General features: G+C 47.1%; 1 protein-coding gene and 1 long non-coding RNA gene across 2 annotated transcripts; one reads left to right on the forward strand and one right to left on the reverse strand.

Annotated features, from left to right (window-relative positions):
* Positions 1–2,733: 2,733 nt before the first annotated feature.
* Positions 2,734–7,408, reverse strand: MRPS34 (mitochondrial ribosomal protein S34). The gene is made up of 3 exons (XM_084641161.1): positions 6,995–7,408; positions 6,034–6,076; positions 2,734–4,130 (listed from the first exon to the last, which is right to left on the reverse strand). The coding sequence occupies exons 1-3, from the start codon at positions 7,310–7,312 to the stop codon at positions 3,847–3,849; spliced, it is 645 nt and encodes a 214-aa protein (XP_084497287.1). The 5' UTR covers positions 7,313–7,408; the 3' UTR covers positions 2,734–3,846.
* A 193-nt stretch (positions 7,409–7,601) lies between these two features.
* Positions 7,602–17,959, forward strand: LOC311527390. Its single transcript, XR_014713323.1, has 3 exons — positions 7,602–7,697; positions 16,830–16,924; positions 17,562–17,959. It is a non-coding gene; the product is annotated as an uncharacterized lncRNA (long non-coding RNA).
* The last annotated feature ends 1,073 nt before the right edge of the window (positions 17,960–19,032 follow it).

Genomic DNA, 19,032 nt, shown 5'->3' on the forward strand with positions numbered 1-19,032 from the left:
AAATTAGTCCAACCTGGGAAAGCCTTCTGTCTTTCTCATAAGCGATCCTTGGCTGTTGTCTTGTTACTCCAGCCATTATTACTGGCTTTGGAAAGTATCAACCAAGATGGGATGGATCTAAGTAGTGAGGCTGGTGGATTACTTTTGCTACTACGGTCAGAGAAGACTGTTGCCATTCTCCCTCTTGTAAGTCTACTGTTAAACCCACTTGGGTCATTAAACAATGCCATTCAGGGATCTGCTACAACAGCAGTAGATCTTTGTCCAGCAGTAGAAGCTACATTTGGATCAATCAGAGAGCTATCCATTGAAAAACTACTGGAAGAAGCAAAAACTTAAGTCCAGAAGTTGACTAATGAAGGCATTTATATTGAATCCTTAAGTGAAGAGGACAAGAAGTGTTTGTTAAGACAACTGAAAAAGTACAGACTTGATTCTTAAAAATCTACAACAGCGACTTCTAGATTCAACTCACCTCTACATAGCTTTTACAGATCCCTCTCCTGTAAAACACAGACAGTTGAGTGGAGTGAGGCACTACCAGCAATGGGGCTGCCATGTGCTCAGGACAGAATAGAGTATTTGAACACAGAGTGGTATATCATACGACAAATGAATGAAGATTTGACTTAAACTTCTTTTTTATCATCACTAGTGGCTTGACCCGATCTTTGTGCTATGTTTTCTGGGATGAAAGAAGTAGGAATTCATCTCTTGCTACTCCCAGTCACAATAGCTACAGTTGAGCATTCTTTTTCATCACTGAATAGAATTTTGTGTTCTGAAAGAAGTCACCTTCTGCCTGATCATGTGAATGAACTAAAGAGCATATCAATTGAAGGAATGGAAGTACCGGACACACAAGAAGCCACCAAAGATGAACGCATTGCATTCAAGAAGTTCATTAACAGAGTTGTGCAAAATTATAACAAGAAACCAAGAAGAATGTAGATGTAGTGCTTCATAGAAGGCTTGAGTAGCCAACTTTAAGTTGTGTGATGATTTTAAAACATGAGTTAAATCTAATAAAATGGTCATGAAACATTTTTCAGTTTTTACTATGGTGCCATACAGCCCACCTTCACCCTCACAGTCTCACCCCCACCTTTCAATTCCTGGGGAAAATACTGCCTCCGTTCCTCCCAAGCTCCCCCAACCTCACTCACTTTCACTGGGCTAGGGCAGGGGGTTGGGGTGCGGGAGGGGTGAGGGCTCCAGCTGGGGGTGTGGGCTCTTGGGTGGGGCCAGAAATGAGGAGTTCCAGGTGCAGAAGGGGGCTCCAGGTGCAGGCTCTGGGGTGGGACCAGGGATTAGGGGTTTGGGGTGTAGAAGGGAGCTCTGGGCTGGGGCCAAGGGGTTTGGGGGCTCAGGATTGGGTGGGGGTGCAGGCTCTGGGGTGGGGCCAGGGATGAGTGGTTTGGGGTGCAGGAGGGGGCTCAGGGCTGGGGCAGGGGGTTGGGGTGTGGGCTCAGAGCTGGAGTGCAGACTCTGGGAGGGAGTTTAGGGTTCAGGAGGGGGTTCCAACCTGGGGCAGGGGGTTGGGGTGTGGGAGGGGGTGAGGCCTCCGGCTGGGGGTGTGGGGTTGCGCCGGGAATGAAGGGTTTGGGGTGCAGAAGGGGGTTCAGGGCTGAGGCAGGGGGTTGCAATGCAGGAGCAGGTGTGGGCTAAGGGCTGGAGTGAAGACTCTGGCAGGGACTTAGGGTATGGCAGGGGCTTCTGGCCTGGGGCAGGAGGGGGTTAGGGCTTCAGCTGGGGGTGTGGACTCTGGGGTGGGGCCAGGGATGAGGGGTTTTGGGTGCAGGAAGGGGGTCAAGGTTGAGGCAGGGAGTTGGGGTGCGGGCTAAGGGCTGAAGGTTGGGGTGTGGACTCTGGGAGGGAGTTAGGGTGCGGGAGGGTTTCGACCTGGGGCAGGGGATTGGCGTGGGGGGTATGGGCTCCGGCCCAGTGGTGCTTACCTTAGGTGGCTCCCAGTAGGTGGCGCAGCGGGGCTAAGGCAGGCTCCCTGTCTTTCCTAGCTCGGCTTGGCTCTCAGAAGCAGCCACCATGTCTAGGTCTAGGGGCCAGGGGGCTCTGTGCACTGCCCATGCCCCCAGCTTCCCTGATCACCCCTCTGCCTAGGGGCTGCAGGGACATGCCAGCTTCTTCCAGGAGCTGCGCAGAGCCAGGGCAGGCAGGGAGTCTGCCTTAGCCCCACTGACTGGACTTTTAACGGCTTAGTCAGCAATGCTGACCAGAGCCGCCAGGGTCCCTTTTCGACCGGGCACTACACAATGGGCACTACACAATGGGAATGGTTTGATCCAGGTCACAGCAAAAGAGCTTTCCAGCAAGTAGATATAAAAGGGGGATGGAGCGCAGAATGCCATCATGGGGGCTCAGTATCCCTACAACACCACACCTGGAATCACCTGAGGAAAAAAGACTAGGAAATAATTGTCTCAGATTGAGGGAGAGGTGGACCAGGTGTTAAACCTGTATACTGGCCAGATTTAACCAGGGCAGGACGGTACTGATCTGGGGTCCCAAGCTGGGAAGCTGGTGGTTAGAGAGTCTGCATGTAATTGCAGCTGGGTGTGTCCCTACCTCTATGAATGCTGGTGAAAGTGCTGGCTAGGGGGCTTTGCAGCTTGTCACAGCAGTACAGGAGGGAGCCCAGGCAGTGGGTCACGGGGCTCAGTGATTCCCGAGTACAGGTGAACCCATTCACATGCCCCTTTTTTTGTTGTGAAGAAAAATGTTACTGACATTTCTTTATTGTACCACCAGTACCACATAAGATAACAGAAAATGATTGTAAAAATCTAATATATTTATCATCATTTATGTTATTGGTTTAAATATATCCACTTTGCTCTTCTTGGTTGGTTTCTAGCAAGTTTTAGGGCTGAAGTCTGATGGCCTAGAATGCTGCAAACACTGCAGGGGGAGGGTCTAAGAGTAGTTTTGTTCTCATAAGTGACTCCAAAAATAGGATTGGGGCATTCCATGTTTATTGTCTCTGACTTCCATGGCAAAGTGCTCCCACTGAAGCAAATGGTAGCTTGCCACTGACTTCAAAAGGAGTTGGAACTTTTACTCAGTTTACAAGAAAAAAAGATGGGTTCTTCTTTCCCACTGCCAACTTGGCAAACAATGTGGTATCATAAAGTTAAGTTGGGTTCTCTCCATTTTGCCTGTCAACTTCACAATCCTGGCTGAAGTGAGTGGTATTTATAGGCTTGGTTCGGGTGCAGCTGAGGTGATGCCTTTATGTGTCAAGGCAAAGGATTCTAAAATTGGAATTTAATTAACACTTCTGCTGATGGTCCACAAGACAGACTAGAATCCAACTCATGTCCTTGCAACTGTGCTACAGGGATAACAGATGTAAAAAAGAAATAAACATGTATTTACTGAAGTCATTCGACGGGTAGCAAGGTCTATAGATAAAGAAGGTGCCATTTTTAGAGTCATTCTTCTGACCATTATTGTGTTTTAAATTAATTGTGGGGCTAAACTATGACAGTGTCCTTTCAAAAAGAGTCTCATTTGTGGTCTTCCTGCACAGAAGGATGGTAGCTGTCATTGGGACCTGGACACCAGGAGGCATACATCAGGAGAATAGGCAGGGAACCAAAAGGGAGGACACTCTGCAAACAAAAGATCGCAAGAAATCCTGAGTGTTGCTACATCTTTCGAATATATGAGAAAGTCGCACACCGCATGTGCACAGTACTGAGAAACCAAGGTATAGAAGTGGGCATGTTGCTTATGGTCCTGTTCTTCATTAAGGAGATTGTATGAGCTGTCAACACACAGAGTATTAGAGAGCGTTTCAGAAGCTCCATCACACTCAGCTCTAGACCTTCACACTGGTGTCCCCTTAGCTTTTTTCTGATTTTGAAAGTAGTCCTTTGTGAAGGAGATGATTTTCTCCAGATCAATCAGTGGTTCCTCTGTGTTAAGGTTTCCTTCCTTCTGCCTTTGCGCAAGGATCATGGCTCGGAGTAGAGGGGGGTATGGCACACACTGAATGGTTTCCATGCACACTGGAGTACATTTCTTGAAGGCCTCCTCTTCGTGTTTGGGCACCATCCTCCAGTCATGATACATCACCTTGTCAATCTCTTTCACTTCATTATATGTCTTGCCTAAGGAAAGATGAGGATGAATAGGTAAATAATGCTATGAACAACAAATCCCATATTGGTGACTATGCCAGTGCAATGTCTCTAATACTTCAGCTGGCCATAGCACTGGATATTTTATGGTAGTTACACTATCTCCTAAACTACACACTCCCACTACAGGTTGTATAGCAAGTAACACAGTCAACTGACTGACAGAACATCTGGATAGTAGTCCTGACTTTGCTGTTGACCACTTCTGTTAGCTTGAACAAGTCATTTCACCTCTCTCTGATTTAGTTTCCATATCTATAAAATAAAGAAAATTCTTCACTGCGTTACAGGGATGTTGAATTCATTAATGTTTATAAAACACTTTGAGATCCTTGAATTAAAGACTAGAAGTGAAAAATTTTATTAAATAAATTATAAACCTCATACATGGTCTAAAACAGCTTTCAAAAAGTGGGGAATTTCCCCTCTTCATCTTAATGAAGTACTCATTCTGAACCCTAATGATGCAACTTAAAGGACAACATTGCTATTTCATTATTGATTTTACCAGGAACATTCAGCTAGCATGTTTATCCACTGTTTTTAGTTATTATAGAAGTTAGAAATGGAAGAGACCTGATTTGTCATAGACTCCATTTCTTTGCCAACACAAATTGTTCACTATGGTATAGTCTCCAGGGTTTTCTTCAAGCTAGTTTTAAATGACGAGAGTAATTGGACTTAGAATCATAGACTATCAGGGTTAGAAGGGACCTCAGGAGGTCATCTAGTCCAACCCCCTGCTCAAAGCAGGACCAATCCCCAACTAAATCATCCCAGCCAGGGCTTTGTCAAGCCTGACCTTAAAAACCTCTAAGGAAGGAGATTCTACCACCTCCCTAGGTAACGCATTCCAGTGCTTCACCATCATCCTAGTGAAAAAGTTTTTCCTAATATCCAACCTAAACGTCCCCCACTGCAACTTGAGACCATTACTCCTTGTTCTATCATCTGCTACCTGAGAACAGTCTACATCCATCCTCTTTAGAATCCCCTTTCAGGTAGTTGAAAGCAGCTATCAAATCCCCCCTCATTCTTCTCTTCTGCAGAGTAAATAATCCCAGTTCCCTCAGCCTCTCCTCATAAGTCATGTACTCCAGTCCCCCAATCATTTTTGTTGCCCTCCGCTGGATGCTTTCCAATTTTTCCACATCCTTCTTGTAGTGTGGGTCCCAAAACTGGACACACTACTCCAGATGAGGCCTCACCAATGTCGAACAGAGGGGAACGATCACGTCCCTTGATCTGCTGGCAATGTTTCTACTTATACAGCCGAAAATGCCGTTAGCCTTCTTGGCAACAAGGACACACTGTTGACTCATATCCAGCTTCTCATCCACTGTAACCCCTAGGTCCTTTTCTGCAGAACTGCTGCCTAGCCATTCGGTCTCTAGTCTGTAGCAGTGCATGGGATTCTTCCGTCCTAAGTGCAGCACTCTGCTCTTGTCCTTGTTGAACATCATCAGATTTCTTTTGGCCCAACCCTCTAATTTGTCTAGGTCCCCCTGTATCCTATCCCTACCCTCTAGCGTATCTACCACTCCTCCCAGTTTAGTGTCATCCACAAACTTGCTGAGGGTGGAGTCCACGCCATCCTCCAGATCATTAATGAAGGTATTGAACAAAAAGCTATTGACTTCTACCATTTTCCTTGTAAAATTATTCCACAGTGGACTAGATCAAACTGTTAGGAAGTTTTCCTTTTCTTAATTTCATCCAATTAGCAAGGTGAGTGGCAAGAGAGAGCTACCAGTGCAGGACTGCTGAGTGGCAAGAAAGCCACCACCTTTTTCCTCCCATGTCAGTTCCTGTCCCTATCCATTAACTTCTTTCTCTAATCCTGCTTGAGAGTCATACACCAAGCTCTATTTACCTCTGAATGTCAGGTATCCCCAGGCTTTCCCATGATCCAAAGTCTGCAAAGGAAACAAACACAAATTTGCTCTGATCAGTTGAAGAACTATTCCCATTCACAAGAAGGACAAACTCATTTTACAGTCTTATTACTCATGATCTACAAAAAGTGAGTCCTACACCTGGGACCTGAATAACTGCTAATCGTGGCCACTACTATCCTTCTAGAATACTTTGCAAATGCCATTAGACAATCCCTGCAATGAATTTTGTGATGAAAAATGCAGCATAATGTGTCTCAATACTATATACTGCCTACTATCAGCCCTGTAATGACTCCATGTGCCACCATTAAGGTCCTGATCCTTATGTTCATGCATAATCTGTATTACAAATACTAATCAGTGTTCTGAACTCTGAAACATAGTGGCTCAGACTGATACCATTGTTTCTACAGTGCTCAGGCACTATCATACCCTCCCTCAGGCCTTCCTAAATTGTAGGTTTTCATTACATGGTGCCTGCTCTGAATCCATGACCTGGTGCTTCCTGGGGCACGCATGACGAGAGGAGATTCAAGCGTTTGAATATGGAGTTGCGATATAAGAGAGGCAACAGGGTTGCACAATGGTGTTTTCACAAAAAGAAAAGGAGTACTTGTGGCACCTTAGAGACTAACCAATTTATCTGAGCATAAGCTTTAGTGAGCTACAGCTCACTTCATCAGATGCATGAAAGCTTATGCTCAAATAAATTGGTTAGTCTCTAAGGTGCCACAAGTACTCCTTTTCTTTTTGCAAATACAGACTAACACAGCTGTTACTCTGAAACAATGGTGTTTTGAGATCCAGCTTTCAGGAGAGCAGGTCTCACTGGAAGGCCTCATTTCCACCGTCCTTGTCTCTATCTATGGTGCCTGTTATCACAGTACAGTATCTGAGTGCCTTCAAACCTCAACGCCAACAGCCAAGGGCTCTCACCTCAGCTGTGTAGTCCACCCTGACCTTGGTAACGACCCAGTAGCAGGGCTCGTCATACTGCCAGAGCCAATACTTGCGGGTGACCATGCGGCCGATGCCAAAGAGCCGCAGCTGGCAAAGCAGCGTGAAGAGGCGGTTCTCGTTCTTCACATCCTCCCAGGCCAGCACGGGCAGGCGTTTGTTCGTGAAGGGTCGGATCATGGTCTCGTAATCCAGGGCGAACCGCTGGGAGTCTCGGGGACGGTTCTTCAGTGCCCGATACTCACGAATCTTCTTGGCCATGGCGGCGATTGGGCGGTACAGCTTCTTACGAGCCATGGCAGTGGCAGCTCACGGGCCAGCCGGCAGGCTCAGCACAGACGGCACCAGAGAGATGCTGATGCTACTGCCCCCCCCCAGTCCCCTCTTCCTCCTCCCCCTTCTTTCTTTTCTCCCCTCGGGCACCAAGCTCCCCAGCCCGGACTAGTTCCCAACGCACGATCCCTCACACGAGTCTCTGCCGCCCTAGGGCGGTGCACCACCCTAACCCGGAACTTCCCGTAGCAATGGAAACACAGCCGCCGTCAGCTCCCCCGGAAGCGCTCGGCTGCTCAGCCGGGGGGCGCGCTCCTTGGGCTAGGGCAGAGCCGGGCTGCTGTACGGAGAGGAGCGTTCCTGCTGCACCGGGGAGCGGGGGACTGGTTGAAGCGGCGCGCTACAGCTGGTGCCTAGATCTGTCTGAGTTGGGAAGCGGAGTCCAGGAAGGGGGACCAAGGAGAAGGGGGCTCCCTCCGTGGGAAGGGGTGGATAGGGGGATGTATGTCTGGGCGGGAGGTGGTGGGAGTCTGGGTACATGGGTGAACGGGTTCCCGCCGCCCGCCCTTAGGCTGCCCGAGGACCCTGTTTGGGAGGAGCTGGCAAGCAGTGGGCCCCACCTCGAGCCAGAGCTCTTCCGACGCCCAGTCTCCTTGCGGGCAGTGTCCCCGAGGCTCTGCATAGCCCTGTGCGTCTCAGAGCGGACACGGCTCAGATATGCCCCAGATCTGTGTTTGGCGCTTATTGGCACCACTTCAGGCTATTTTCAGTCGTAATTCTAGTTTCTAAAAATGATCTTTCCCTTGAATATTGTAATGTGAATTAAGCACTTGTGACAGGTGCTTAATGCCAGGCCTGGACGCTACAGGAGCATTGCCTGTGATTTTATTGCAGAGTTTCACAATATGTGGTGTTTTTCTTAAAGCTCTAGAACCTGGGGTGATGGGAGAATCTCAGCTTTCCTTTTATTTAAAAAAGAAATGTCTTACCCTTGTGATTACAGATTAAAAACTTGAAAACATGACCTGAATGCATTCTGTATGATCAAAAACCACAAAGAAAAGGTTTCAGAGTAACAGCCATGTTAGTCTGTATTCACAAAAAGAAAAGGAGTACTTGTGGCACCTTAGAGACTAACCAATTTATTTGAGCATCAGCTTTCATGAGCTACAGCTCACTTCATCGGTTGTGTCACTCTCCCTAGCACATACAAAAGTTTTTTTCCCAAAAATTAGGTATGTAGCACATCTTCAAAGGGTTTACCATTACTATTAACGTCTTTGTCTTCACCCATAAATGGAGTAGCAAAAGACACAAGATTAACAGCCAATTTATGACAAACAGGCGCTGTTCACGCAGTTTGGCTTGTTCAGTGTCTATTGCATTTCCCAATCCCTTTGTGTACCCCAGTGGGTGGTCAGATACAGATTCTCCTGCCTCTTTGGAGAAGGTTCTCAATTCAGGCATGTTTCAGAGTAGCAGCCGTGTTAGTCTGTATCCGCAAAAAGAAAAGGAGTACTTGTGGCACCTTAAAGACTAACAAATTTATTTGAGCATAAGCTTTCGTGAGCTACAGCTCACTTCATCGGATGCATGCAGTGGAAAATACAGTAGGGCGATTTTATATACACAGAGAACACGAAACAATGGGTGTTACCATATACACTGTAACGAGAGTGATCAGGTAAGGTGAGCTATTACCAGCAGGAGAGAGAGAGAGAGAGAGAGAAAAAAAACCTTTTGTAGTAATAATCAAGATGGGCCATTTCCAGCAATTGACAAGAACGTGTGAGGAGCAGTTGAGGGCGGGGGGGAAACATGGGGAAATAGTTTTACTTTGTGTATTTACACATCCACTCCCAGTCTTTATTCAAGCCTAATTTAATGGTGTCCAGTTTGCAAATTAATTCCAATTCAGCAGTCTCTCATTGGAGTCTGTTGTTGAAGTTTTTTTGTTGTAATATTGCGACTTTTAGGTCTGTAATCGAGTGACCAGAAAGATTGAAGTGTTCTCCGACTGGTTTTTGAATTTTATAATTCTTGATGTCTGATTTGTGTCCATTTATTCTTTTACGTAGAGACTGTCCAGTTTGGCCAATGTACGTGACAGAGGGGCATTGCTGGCACATGATGGCATATATAACATTGGTAGATGTGCAGGTGAACAAGCCTCTGATAGTGTGGCTGATGTGATTAGGCCCTATGATGGTGTCCCCTGAATAGATGTGTGGACACAGTTAGCAACAGGCTTTGTTGGAAGGATAGATTCCTGGGTTAGTGTTTTTGTTTTTCTCTCCTGCTGGTAATAGCTCACCTTACCTGATCACTCTCGTTACAGTGTGTATGGTAACACCCATTGTTTCATGTTCTCTGTGTATATAAAATTGCCCTACTGTATTTTCCACTGCATGCATCCGATGAAGTGAGCTGTAGCTCACGAAAGCTTATGCTCAAATAAATTCAGGCATGTGTTTGAGGTTTTGGCAAGGAAAGGGTTCACTGCAACCATGCCTGCCCTTGGCCCCTCCCTCTGGAATCTCTTTGTATTGGGCCCCACCCCCTTGTGAAGCTTCCCAAATGCAAAATTTTTCTCCCCCTGCCTTGAAGAGATAGTGTTATCTGTTACAAGTGTAGCGAGAACAACATCTTTCAATGGAGTTGTCAGGGTTCCCTCCCCACTCTGAACTCTGGGGTATAGATGTGGGGACCCGCATGAAAGAACCCCTAAGCTTATTTCCACCAGGTTAGGTTAAGACTTCCCAAGGCACAGATCCTTTCCTTGTCCTTGGACGGTATTGCTGCCACCACCAAGTGATTTAGGCAAAGATTCAGGAAAAGGGCCACTTGGAGTCCCCATTTCCCCAGAATAGTCCCCCAAACCCCTTCACCCCCTTTCCTGGGGAGGCTTGAGAATAATATACCAACCAATGCCTTTAATAAAAGTACAGACCAGACCCTTTATCTTTAGGACACTAAAATCAAGCAGGTTCTTAAAAGAAGAACTTTATTATAAAAAGAGGGTCTTTGACCTGGTCTTGGGATTTTCCCACTCTTTGGCACACCTCACAAGACCGGACATAAGGAGAAACATCCTTGCCCATTCCCTCCCAGTGGAAGGACTTCCCCAAACGGTCTTTGGTCCTGTTCACCCCAGCATAGCCACTCGGATCATTGAGGACTAAGCACAAGAGCTTTACCCAGTACTTAGTTGGAACTACCAACTCTCTTTGAGGATGCCAGTTCTCCTGGTGCCCATCAGAAAGAGTTTCTTTGTATAAAAGTCCTCTTTTTACAACAAACCGGGATAAATTAGAAGAGCTGAGAGGCGGTGGGTTGCTCTGTGCCACCGTCCAGGCTCCCTGGAGGCTTTCATCTGCTTCCTTCTCGAACTGGAGCTGTTCTATTGATGCTGGAGACATCAGTTCCTCATTGGATTGTGGACTTGGGCTTGGTCCCTCTGGAAGCGATGTAGGAGATGGGGGTTGTTTCCGTTGTCTGTGGACTGCTTTCTGCTGGTGCACTATGTTTCGTTTCAGGCTCTGGCTGAGCCTCTTGCGTAGGTTTATCTGCTGCTGCCAGGGCAGGCTCGGTGGTGCCCTCTGGCGTTGGAGTTGTAGATGGGGTTGCAAGCGCTGGATTCAGAGCTGGTTCTGATGCTGGTTGCTCCGCCCATTCTGGTTCTAGGACTGGTTCTGGTTGGGACTCTGGGACTGGATCCACTACGGCTGTTGCAGTCGTTGGCAGAGTATCCAGTTCAACCACCTCAGTTTAGGGCTCTGGTAACACAGACGGGGCCCGGGTAGAACGCTCAGAAACAGCGGTAGGTGTGGAGGCTCACTTAGCCTGGCTACGGGTGACCATTCCCACCCTCTTGGCTAGCTTCACGTGGTTGGCCAAGTCTTCCCCCAGCAGCATGGGAATGGGATAATCATCATAGACTGCAAAAGTCCACATTCCTGACCAGCCCTTGTACTGGACAGGCAACTTGGCTGTAGGCAAGTTTAAAGAGTTTGACATGAAAAGTTGAATCGTCACTTGGGCCTCTGGGTTGATGAATTTGGGGTCCACTAAGGATTGATGGATAGCTGACATCTGTCCTCCAGTGTCCCTCCATGCAATAACCTTCTTCCCACCCACACTCACAGTTTCCCTTCGCTCTGAGGGTATCTGGGAGGCATCTGGGCCTGGAGACCTTTGGTGTGATTCTGGTGTAATGAACTACAATCTGTTGGGGGTCTTGGAGCAGTTGGCCTTCACATGCCCCAGCTCGTTGCATTTAAAACATCGCCAAGCTGACTGGTCACTGGGGCGAGGTGGGTTGCTGGAGACTGGTGTGGTGGGACAATAAGGTGTTTGGGGTTTTCCTTGGAGTGTAGGTGGGGCCTGGGCTGCCCCCAGTGGTAGGGTGTTGTTTCGGGTTGCCCCTTCTGATATCCGCTCCAACTGCTACTAGCTTTTTTCTTTTCGGCCACCTCCACCCATTTGGTTCCGATCTCTCCCATCTTGATTTCAGATTTGGGCTTCCCATCTAGGATATGTCATTTTATTTCCTCAGGAATACCTTCTAAGAACTTCTCCATTTGCATTAGGAAAGACAGATCTTCCAGAGATTTAACACTTGCCCCTGATATCCAGGCATCCCAATTTTTTACAATGTGGTAGGTGTGTCGGGAAAATGCCACATCTGCTTTCCACCTTAGGGCTCTGAACCGCCGATGGGCATGCCTGGGTGTTAGCCCCATTCTAATTCTGGCCTTTTTTAAAAAAAGTTTGTAGCTGTTCATGTGTTCTTTAGGCATTTCAGCTGCCACCTCTGCTAAGGGTCCACTGAGCTGCAACCTCAGCTCCACCATATACTGGTCTGTAGAGATGCTGTACCCAAGGCAGGCCTTTCGAAATATTCTAGGAAGCCCTCTGTATCATCACCTACCTTGTAGGTGGGGAATTTTTTGGAATGGGGAGCGGTACCTGCAGAAGGACTGTTAGGGTTATCTGGTAGACCCAGCTTAGCCCTTTCCAGATCTAAGCACTTCAGCTCTAACTCAGTATCCAAGCGTTTCGCCTCTGCCTTCAAGTGGTTTGCCTCCATTTCCGTCTCTAAGCATTTCACCTCTTTCCTCTCCTCCGCTTCCAACTCCAAGCACTTTAAGGCCATTTGTCTTTCATGTTCTTTCTGTCTCTCTTCAGCTTTCAATCTGGCTAATTCTAGTTTCTTTTGGACCTCACTTTCCATCATCCTAGCCTTTCTGCACTTAGCCTAGCCTAACCCGAGAGCTAGAAAGAAAGAAAAAAAAACAGCTTGTGAATTCCCTTGCAGGAACTTAACTACTCTGCCCTCAGGCAAAGAAAAAAAACTCCAGCTGCTCTCAGCTTAAAAAAAAAAAGCGTCCTTTTTAAAAAAAACCTCCCTGGTTTTCAAGTAGCCAAAAGAAAAAAATGTGTCCTTTTAAAATCCTGAGGTCTGTGCTTCTGGTTCAAAATGATCCCACCATGTCAGGGTTCCCTTCCCACTCTGAACTCTGGGGTACAGGTGTGGGGACCCACAGGAAAGACCCCCTAAACTTATTTCTACCAGCTTAGGTTAAAACTTCCCCCAGGCACAAATCCTTTAATAAAAGTACAGACCAGACCCTTTATCTTTAGGACAGGTTCTTAAAAGAAGAACTTTATTATAAAGAAAAAAGTAAAAGAAGCACCTCTGTAAAATCAGGATGGAAGGTAATTTTACAGGGTAATAAAAAGATTTAAAACACAGAGGATTCCCCTCTAGGCTCAACTTCAAAGTTACAAAAACAGGACTAAACCTCCCTCTTAGCATAGGGAAAATTCACAAGCTCAAACAAAAGATACTGTAATGCCTTTTCTTGCCTTACTTACAATTTCTGTAATTTTAGATGATCATTTCAGGTATGTTTTCAGATGTTTTTTCTTGCCTGGCTCTGGCCCTGGCCCTGGCCCCTCTCTCCGTCCAGGTCCAGCGAGGGAACAAACAAAAAGAGCACAAAGAAAACCTCTCCCTCCCCTCCCCGATTTGAAAGTATCTTCTTTCCTTATTGGTGTCCTTTTGGTCAGGTGCTAACCAGGTTATTTGAGCTTCTTAACCCCTTACAGGTAAAAGAGGAATTTTATGCTATCCTTAGCTATATGTTTATGACAGGAGTGCTTTGGATTGGCAAGATCCCCTTGGTCACCTCATTCTCTGTTTCCAAAAGGTCCGCTGGGTGGACTGTCCCCTCCAGGAGATCTGACCCCCAGTCTTCCCTTAAAACCTGATCCACAGGTGAGGGGTCTGACATTTCAGATGCAGATCCTTCACCCTCCTCCTGGGGAAAAGCCTTCCAACAAAAGGTGGGCAGACCTTCCTGTCCCCCCTCACCTTCCATCTGGACTTCCCTCTCTGGGCTCCCCTCTGAGGCAGACACTCCTGTGTCCCCCGAAAGGGAATGTGACCCTGATCTAGTTGTGGACTCACAGCTACCAGCTATGACAGACCCTTCACTGGCCAGCAAAATCCCCCCTCCCCTTTCACTCAGGTTGGGCTTGCTTCCAGCTACAGAGTCCTTGGGGTCTGTTCCCACCACAGCAGTCACCAGGACCCCAACTTCCACCTCCAGGATACATGTCTCTGTGCATCTCTTCCACTCCATTACAGCAAGTTCATGCTTTTGGGTCTCAATTTGTGCTTGTCTCTGGGCCTCAATTTCTTTGTCTTTTAAGTCCAGGATTTGCTGGTGGGCAGCCTTTTCTTTTTCCAGGCCAGCTTTTTGTGCTTCAATTTGAGCCTGTTTCTGGGCCTCAAGATCTTTGTCATTTAAGCCCAGGGCTTGCTGGCTCTCTTTCTTTCATAGCAATTTGCAACCTGTGCAGTTCTAGCTTCTTCTGAGCTTCAATCTCACCTATTTTGCGTACTTTTCTGTCCCTATTCCCTTACCCGAAATAAGCAAACAGAAAATAACAAACCAGTAACCACTTTGTCTGTTCTCCAGGCACCACACTTAAAACTCACTTAAAATCACTACCAGCATCTTAAAGCAATCAGCTGTGCACAGATCCTGCCAACTATGCCACTGTGGCATGGTTCGGTCATAGAGACCCCCTTGGGACTGTCACCTGACGTACTGGAAATACCTCTGATCCCGTTTTCCTTGCCAGTTTGGGACTCCAGAATCCTGCCTTGTTGAGCCAGACACGCTAGCCTGCTGCAACACAGACCCAGGTCTGGTCCATGCCCACAAAGCTGCAGACTTTAACCAAAAACTGGTCAGCAGGTCACCTATCTCCAGCACCCAGACACCCAGTTCCCAATGGGATCCAAACCCCAAATAAATCCATTTTACTCTGTATAAAGCTTATACAGGGTAAACTCATAAATTGCCCGCCCTCTACAGAGAGATATGCACAGCTGTTTGCTCCCCCAAGTATCCCTTACTCTGGGTTTACTAATAAACAGAAGTGATTTTATTAAGTACAAAAAGTAGGATTTAAGTGGTTTCAAGTAATAACAGACAGAACAAAGTAAGTTACCAAGCAAAGTAAGTTACCAAGACATTCAAGTCTAAGCCTTATACATTAAGAAATTGTATTAAGGTACAATCTCACCCTCAGAGATGTTCCAATAAGCTATTTTCATAGACTAGACTCCTTCCTAGTCTGGGCCAAATCCTTTCCCCTGGTACAGTCCTTGTTAGTTCCAGCAGCCATCTTAGGTGTTAACTAGGGGTTTTCTCATGACTGGCAGCCCCCTTTGTTCTCTTCCATCCCTTTATAGCTTAGGCACAAGGCAGGAATCTTTTGTCTCTCTGGGTCCCCACCCCTCCTTCTAAATGGAAAAACACCAGGTTCAAGAGGGATTCCAGTATCTGGTGACGTGTTCACATGTCCTGTGAGACCCTAGCCTCCATTCTTCCTGGGCTGGCTCACACAAACACAGGAAGGCTTGCAAGTAAACAGAGCCATTTACAACCAGTTGTCCTAGTTAATGGGAGCCATCAAGATTCTAAACCACCATCAGTGGCCCATACTTTGCATAATTATAATAGGACCTCTGAGTTATACTTTGTATTTCTAGCTTCAGATACAAGAATGATACATACATAGAAATAGGAGGAATATATTCAGTAGGTTATAACCTTTGTTATGATACCTTACAAGAGACCTTTTGCATAAAGCATATTCCAGTTGCATCATATTCACACTCATAAGCATATTTCCATAAAACATTATGGAGTGCAACATCACAAAAGGAACCCATTAATTTTTTTTATTTTTAAAAAAATCATGATTTGTAAGCAGTCTTGATTTAAAAACATTTTTTTTAGGCCTGACTCATAATTTTTGAATGCATGGAGTTGGCAATACTGTTGAAATATTGTAGCCGCCTGGACAATGGCAGAGCAGGCTTCCTCCCACACTGTCTTGTGCTCAACTGACTTGGATAGCCCACCAATAGGAGTAAGAGGGGATTTCAGTCTGTGGCCCATTCAGTCTTTAGTCTCTCTGCTGATATTTCCAGCGAGGGAAATAATTAGTACTAATTAGGTGCTTTGGGATGCTGGTGCGTGTCCTCCAGGAGTAGGACTGAGACCAGATTATTCTCATAGGCTATTTCTTGATTGGGTCTTGGTGAATTTCAGTCAGAGCTGACTTGCTGTGGATTTGAATGAGTGGCAGACTCAAAATGAAAGGCTCCATAGCCTATCACTGAGCCCTGGTCTACACTAGAAATTGAGGTCGAATTTAGCAGTGTTAAATCGATTTAAGCCTGCACCCGTCGACACGAAGAAGCCCTTTTCTTTGACTTAAAGGGCTCTTAAAATCGATTTCTTTACTCCACCCCCGTCAAGGGGATTAACGCTGAAATCAGCCTTGCTAGGTCAAACTTGGGGTAGTGTGGACGCAATTCAACGGTATTGGCCTCCGGGAGCTATCCCAGAGTGCTCCATTGTGACCGCTCTGGACAGCACTCTCAGCTCAGATGCACTGGCCAGGTAGACAGGAAAAGAACCGCGCACTTTTGAATCACATTTCCTGTTTGGCCAGTGTGGCAAGCTGCAGGTGAGCGCAGAGCTCATCAGCAGAGGTGACCATGATAGAGTCCCAGAATGGCAAAAGAGCTCCAGCATGGACTGAACGGAAGGTACAGGATCTGATCGCTGTATGGGGAGACGATCCCGTGCTATCAGAACTCCGTTCCTGTTTTTGAAATGCCAAAACATTTGTCAAAATCTCCCAGGGCATGAAGGACAGAGGCCATTACAGGGACCTGAAGCAGTGCTACGTAAAACTTAAGGAGCTGAGGCAAGCCTACCAGAAAACCAGAGAGGCAAACAGCCGCCCCAGGTCAGAGCCCCAAACATGCCGCTTCTATGATGAGCTGCATGCCATTTTAGTGATTCAGCCACCGCTACCCCAAACGTGTGCTTTGACTCCATCAATGGAGAGGGAGGCAACACGAAAGCAGGTTTTGGGGATGAGGAAGATGATGATGATGAGGTTGTAAATAGCTCACAGGAAGCAAGCGGAGAAACTGTTTTCCCGACAGCCAGGAACTGTTTCTCACGCTGGACCTGGAGCCAGTACCTCCCAAACCCACCCAATGCTGCCTCCCAGACCCACCAGGCAGAGAAGGGACCTCTGGTGAGTGTACCTTTTAAAATAGTATACATGGTTTAAAAGCAAGTGTGTTTAATGATTAATTTGCCCTGGCATTCGCGGCCAGTACAGCTACTGGAAAAGTTTGTTAACGTGTCTGGGGATGGAGCGGAAATCCTCCAGGGACATCTCCATAAAGCTCTCCTGGATGTACTCCCAAAGCCTTTGCAAAAGGTTTCTGGAGAGGGCAGCCTTATTCCGTCCACCATGGTTGGACACTTTACCATGCCAGGCCAGTAGCACGTAGTTGGGAATCATTGCAGAACAAAGCATTGCAGCGTATGTTTCCTGGCGTTCAAACAACATCTGTTCTTTATCTCTCTGTGTTATCCTCAGGAGAGTGATATCATTCATGGTCACCTAGTTGAAATAGGGTGCTTTTCTTAAGGGGACATTCAGAGGTGCCCATTCCAGCTGGGCTGTTTGCCTGTGGCTGAACAGAAATGTTCCCTGCTGTTAGCCACGGGGGGGTGGGGGGAGGCAAAATGCGACTTTGTAATGAAAGCACATGTGCTATGTATGTAATGTTAACAGCAAGGTTTACCCTGAAAGAGTGTACCCATTGTTCTATAAAATGTGTCTTTTAAAATACCACTGTCCCTTTTTTTTTTTCCTCCACCAGCTGCATGTGTTTCAGTGATCACAGGATCTTCTTCTTCTTCCCAGAGGCTAGCGAAGATTAGAAGGCGAAAAAAATGCATTCGTGATGAAATGTTCTCTGACTTCATGCTGTCCTCCCACACTGACAGAGCACAGACGAATGCGTGGAGGCAGACAATGTCAGAGTGCAGGAAACCACAAAATGACCGGGAGGAGAGGTGGTGGGCTGAAGAGAGTAAGTGGCCAGAGGATTGCCCAAGCAACAGAAGGCTGGCATTAAATAAGTTTTAAAGTGCTGTGTGGCCTTGTCCTTCCCTCCTCTGCCATCCCACTTGGTGCTTCCCTCCTCCTCCACCCCTCCCGGGCTATCTTGGCAGTTATCGCCCTGTTTGTGTGATGAATTAATAAAGAATGCATGAATGTGAAGCAACAATGATTTTATTGTCTCTGCAAGCAGTGATCGAAGGGGGGAGGGGAGGGTGGTTAGCGTACAGGGAAATAGAGTGAACCAAGACGGGTTAGGGGGGGGTTTCATCAAGGAGAAACAAACAGAACTTTCACACCGTAGCCTGGCCAGTCATGAAACTGGTTTTCAAAGCTTCTCTGATGCGTACCGCGCCCTCCTGTGCTCTTCTAACCGCCCTGCGTAACCAGCAGCCAGGCGATTTGCCTCAACCTCCCACCCCGCCATAAACGTCTCCCCCTTACTCTCACAGATATTGTGGAGCGCACAGCAGGCAGTAATAACAATGGAAATATTGGTTTCACTGAGGTCTAAGCGAGTCAGTAAACTGCACCAGCGCGCTTTTAAACATCCAAATGCACTTTCTACCACCATTCTGCACTTGCTCAGCCTGTAGTTGAACAGCTCCTGACTACTGTCCAGGGTGCCTGTGTATGGCTTCATGAGCCATGGCATTAAGGGGTAGGCTGGGTCCCCAAGGATAACTATAGGCATTCCAACATCCCCAATGGTTATTTTCTGGTCTGGGAATAAAGTCCCTTCCTGCAGCTTTTGAAACAGACCAGAGTTCCTGAAGATGCGAGCGTCATGTACCTTTCCCGGCCATCCCGCGTTGATGTTGGTGAAACGTCCCTTGTGATCCACCCATGCTTGCAGCACTACTGAAAAGTACCCCTTGCGGTTTATGTACTCGCCGGCTTGGTGCTCCGGTGCCAAGATAGGGATATGGGTTCCATCTATGGCCCCACCACGGTTAGGGAATCCCATTGCAGCAACGTCATCCACTATGACCTGCACATTTCCCAGACTCACTACTCTTGATATCAGCAGATATTTGATTGCGTTGGCTACTTGCACCACAGCAGCCCAAACAGTAGATTTGCCCACTCCAAATTGATTCCCAACTGACTGGTAGCTGTCTGGCATTGCAGGCTTCCACAGGGCTATTGCCACTTGCTTCTCAACTGTGAGGGCTGCTCTCATCTTGGTATTCTTGCACCTCAGGGCAGGGGAAAGCAAGTCACAAAGT

The sequence above is a fragment of the Lepidochelys olivacea genome, assembly GCF_965140295.1.
Source record: "Lepidochelys olivacea isolate rLepOli2 genome assembly, chromosome: 10".
NCBI lineage: Eukaryota > Metazoa > Chordata > Testudines > Cheloniidae > Lepidochelys > Lepidochelys olivacea.